The sequence below is a fragment of the Coregonus clupeaformis genome, unplaced genomic scaffold (assembly GCF_020615455.1).
Source record: "Coregonus clupeaformis isolate EN_2021a unplaced genomic scaffold, ASM2061545v1 scaf5131, whole genome shotgun sequence".
NCBI classification, from domain to species: domain Eukaryota; kingdom Metazoa; phylum Chordata; class Actinopteri; order Salmoniformes; family Salmonidae; genus Coregonus; species Coregonus clupeaformis.
This window is the reverse complement of record NW_025538585.1, coordinates 13,478-18,234: the sequence shown is the minus strand read 5'-3', so window position 1 is coordinate 18,234 and position 4,757 is coordinate 13,478. Positions and strand designations below refer to the sequence as shown.

The 4,757-nt window shown below is 41.9% G+C and overlaps 1 protein-coding gene across 3 annotated transcripts; it reads right to left on the bottom strand.

The window, feature by feature from the left end:
• Nucleotides 1-657: 657 nt before the first annotated feature.
• LOC121561489 (E3 SUMO-protein ligase KIAA1586-like) lies at nt 658-4,363 on the bottom strand. 3 transcript variants are annotated; one of them, XM_041874036.2, is made up of 3 exons: nt 3,177-4,363; nt 2,722-2,817; nt 658-2,561 (listed from the first exon to the last, which is right to left on the bottom strand). In XM_041874036.2, exon 3 carries the CDS (start codon nt 2,479-2,481, stop codon nt 661-663), a length of 1,821 nt encoding a protein of 606 aa, XP_041729970.1. In that variant the 5' UTR covers nt 2,482-2,561; nt 2,722-2,817; nt 3,177-4,363; the 3' UTR covers nt 658-660. The 3 variants fall into 3 exon arrangements, with proteins under 3 accessions (XP_041729970.1, XP_041729971.1, XP_041729969.1); XM_041874037.2 differs by having other exon boundaries at nt 3,247-4,363; XM_041874035.2 differs by having other exon boundaries at nt 3,925-4,363.
• Between the last annotated feature and the right edge of the window lie 394 nt (nt 4,364-4,757).

Genomic DNA, 4,757 nt, shown 5'->3' with positions numbered 1-4,757 from the left:
AAGGCACTGCATCGCAGTGCTAGCTGTGCCACTAGAGATCCTGGTTCGAATCCAGGCTCTGTCGTAGCCGGCCGCGACCGGGAGACCCACGGGGCGGCACACAATTGGCCCAGCGTCGTCCAGGGTACGGGAGGGAATGGCCGGCAGGGGATGTAGCCAGTGGTGTAGTGGTCCCTGGAGAAGTGGGTATACTCTCAGTATTCACCTTTTTTTTTTTTAAGTAGTCCAGAAAAAAGCCCTGTTTTAGAAACAGTGACATGTAAGACTATGATTTAGTTTACCCAAAAATATGTAATTTCTACTTGCACACTATTATAAAATGATCATGACTTGATTAGGAGCAGTTTGTAGTTACTACTGGTCACAAGAGCAGCCTGGATGAATGTAAAATGTATTTATCATGAGGCAAACAGGAAATGGTGTTTCGATTATTTTTTGCACATTTATTTAAATAAAATACTTCAAATCTGAAGGTGACAATGCATCCTTGTTCATATTGCTATATGCTTTGTTTTGAACATGTTCATTTACCGGTAAATCATTCAACAAAATATGTTACAACAATATTTAGTTAACAATTAACAAAAATATATGCATTAACAACACATCAACAGTGATATACTCTCTCAACCCAGCACTGGGTTTCTGACCTTGCTCATACTACAGTATATTCCAGACAAATTTGCTTTCTGCAGGAGCTTTCACACTGCACTGTCTAGAACGCACCGAAGAGGCAGCACGATGGCTCTTCAACCAGGTCCTTGTATATTTTCTAGGATCAAACTTGGAAGTTGGTGGGCCGTTGATATTAATCATCATCAAGTTTGATATGTTTGAGATCAGAAGGACAGCCCTCTTGTCTGAGCTTATATTGTTCATAAGGCTAAAATTCCTCTCACACTCTGCTGTACCGACAGGGAATGTTTTCATACAGTTCATAAGTGGTTTTAGGTCCTTGGGCTCACTACTGGGCTCTTCCAGTAGGTCCCGCATCCCATTCAGTGCTTGGTCTGTGCACAAGTTAAATCGCTTGCACAGTCGCTTAACTTGTTCTTCACCATGGCGGATGCTGGGCTTTGATGGCCACTTACTCTGATCAAGGATGCTGAGGTCCATGATGGTCTCATCTTCAAAAGACAAGCGTTTCTCCAGATTGTTCACAAGGCTTTGTAAGAACTGGCCTGGATTGATAGACTTCAGCTTTGCATTTGTTTTCAGGGCTATAGACCGATACTCCCCAGTCTGTTTTGCTTCTAAAGCCTCACTATATTTCTCACCTGGACTCTCTTTGAATGACTGGATCACTCTGATTGAGCGTTTCAGCAGATGCTCTGCTCTGAGGAGCGTTATAGAACGAGACTGAAGCTCCTGTGACAGGAGACTTAGTTCATGGAGAGTGTCGTACATGAGGCCAAGGTCACAAATGAATTCTGGACTTTGAACACGGTCTAACAAACCTCTGTACATCTGCCTCTCTTTGGTGGACCTCATCTCATCACTGCAAGCATTTTTAAAGTGCTGCACAAGAGCTCCCAGGGATGTCCAAACAGCACGAACAGTCCGAAAGCTACTGGCCACCCAGCGTACATCCAAGATTCTGCCAATGCGAAGAAGTTGTGAGCCTACTTCAGCTGCTGCATTAACAAGTTCACGTTCATTTTTGTTTGACACACTATACAGAGAGTATAGCTTCTGGATAAAAGTTTTAAAGTGATTGACAGAGTTTACCTCATCAACTGCATCTGACACAGCAAGTTCAAGTCTATGGTTCATGCAGTGCCATACAAAAAGCTTTGGGAATCTCAAAGTCAGTCTGGTTGCTACTCCTGACTTCTTTCCTAGCATGACACTGGCTCCATCAGATACAAATGTTACCCAGTTTTCATGAAGCCACTCTTCTGTAAAGCCAGCATTAGTTAAACAGGTGAGTAACGCCTGTAATATGCCATCTGCTCTCTGATTTTCCAGTTCAACAAGTTCCAGGAATATGAACTCAGGGCTTTCTTCTTGAATTGATGCTTTAATAGAAACTGTCATGACAGCTTTGTGACTTAAAGAAGATGCCTCGTCAATTAGGACAGCTAACTTACTGGATGATGCTATAATGCTACTGATGATTTTGCTCTGCATCTCACTAGCAACATGTTGTATTATTTGTGTTGCACTGTAACGTGAATGAAGTATTGAGCCCATTTTTACACCATTCAGTTCCTGCAGCTCAATGAGGCTCTCATGGTCAGAAAAGGGTCGGTTCTTTTTGGCCAGATGGTAGGCTGTTCGAAACACAGCTTCAGTTTCCTTCATGTAGGACTCAGTCATAGTCTCCACTGCATTCTCAATGGCAGCTTCTTTCTGTTGCTCTGCCACCTTCACAGCCTGAGTGTGGGCCTTGGACAACGCATGTTTCCTCACCTTATTTCTCAAGATTGACAAACTTGTTGTTCTACTTCCCTGGCCAGACACTTGAATTTCAAAGTTCATCCATTCTCTTGAGAGCGATACACCTTGTCCTTGCTCCTTGTCGATCCCAATGGAGTTCACACTGCTACAGACCAGACATCCTGCGAAGCATAAACAAACAATGTAACTACTCCTGTATCCACAGCTGTACGTGTGCATGGTCCTTTACACACACACACACACACACACACACACACACACAAAGTTATCTGTGCCCACTGTTTCAGAAGTTACCCAAACTAGCAATCTACCTAAACTTACCCAATTTTTTGTTTTTGGATCCCAACCAGGGGTTCTTGGATTTGAAGTCTTCTGTTTGTTTAGCACTCCACAGGTCTGGCCAGTCATTATTGATGTCTACAGACAACAACAAAACTAATTATGCATCTCCCTGTCTCTCTCTCTCTCACACACTTACACACACTACTGTGATCACAATAGTCATCAGCAAGACATGGGTCCCCCTCTTTACATTAACAATCTGCATAACCAAGTGGAAATATTTTCAGCAAGTGAAGCTGAAGCATACAGGAGATTAGTGAGTGAAATACTTGGGAGAGTTTATTTAACAAAAAAACAACAAATTTAACACAAAATGTTATATAACAGTAGCATTGTAAAAAACAAACATGGATACAGACAAAATAAATAGAAGGGCAATAAAATAAATAACATCACACAGAAATTCAAAATGAGGCTTAATCTGTCAAAATCACCTTTTGTTACAGTGTGAGGCTTCACTTTTCAATAAACTGGAGATGCAATTTACTGCCTGTGTGTTCTGACCTGGTGGTGGTAGACTGGATCCTTCTCTATGCTCACACTGACTTGCCTGGCTAGCTCCCGGTTGAGAGCTGCCAGGGCTGCTGGTTTTAGGGGTGGGGTCTGCCTGGGCCTGATCTGGGCCTGATTTGTGCCTCTTTACAAAAAAAGTCTGCAATATCTCCCTTCCTTTTCATGGTTACCTGTCCCTATACAAAATAAGACAGCCTGATTAGACCTCAATATTGTTTTAGGCTGAATCTTAAACTATTTGTCCCCATTCTTGTGTTTTAACTTACTTAAAAATCAACTACCAGCTTAGCTACTATGCAATTAAACTAGATCATATAGGTTAGTTAGGGCTAAGTAACTTGGCTAATGTTATAATTTAGGGCTTAGTAACTTGGCTAACGTTATAATTTAGACCTTTACAATAATAAACAAGCTTCATAAACATTGAGATAATCAGTTTCATCAGTCTGGTATGAAATTCTTATGAACTGGGTTGATTAAACACTTACTGAAAACCAACAATGCCCCGGTTTCCCCACATTATCCCAATCTACGTAGCTAGCTTCATAACGTTAGCCGACTCGCACTAACTATTGGCGGCAACATCTCTTCTCCTCTAAATGTGCAGTCACTGGCAATTTGCCAGTAGTTTAAAATAATGATTCATTTGGAAACCACCTTAAAACTTACCTCAGAATGATGTCTTCCATCAACTGGGGTGGCACACCGCCGCTTGTGTCCTTTCTTCATCCGTTGTTTGGTCTGCTGCCGTTATCGTAGTCAAGTGGCACCGGCACCTGAGTTTTTTTTTTTTTTTTTTTCACTGGCACCTGAGGTATTAGCGATATTTTCCTCGGCATGACCCGCCCTACTCTGCCTCTGATTGGCTCATCAGTCCTCATGCCTAAAGTTAACCAATCTAATCAGTGAAAGCAGCGAGTACCAGCCAATTAGAGGCAGAGGAGGGTGGGTCATGGCTTCACTATCCCCGAGGAAGAAAATAGGCAATCTGACTCACAGATATTACTGAATGATGCGCATCAGGGGGGATTTAGAAGTGGGTATACGCAATGCTGACTGAAAAATAAGTAGGTATACGCCGTATACCAGCGTATACCCTGGACTACACCTCTGGATGTAGCTCAGTTGGTAGAGCATGGCGTTTGCAACGCCAGGGTTGTGGGTTCGATAAAATAATGTATGTGCTAACTGTAAGTCGCTCTGGATAAGAGCGTCTGCTAAATAATGTAAATGTAAACAACGATTTTCCTTACATGTTTTGCTAGGTCCTGCAGGACATCACCCCCTTCATCTTCCTGGAATAAAAAAATCACACACAAACATTCTTTCAATGTTGGGAACACATTTTACATGAAATTTAAATCAAGATGGATTACGAGATGCCCAGGCTGATGCGCAAAGGCAACTATTGCTTATATATTTGGAGTTCATATTAAATTTACTGATTAAGCCAACTCAAACATTTTCAGTTTATGCTACTCAGAATATTTATTCATCTTTCT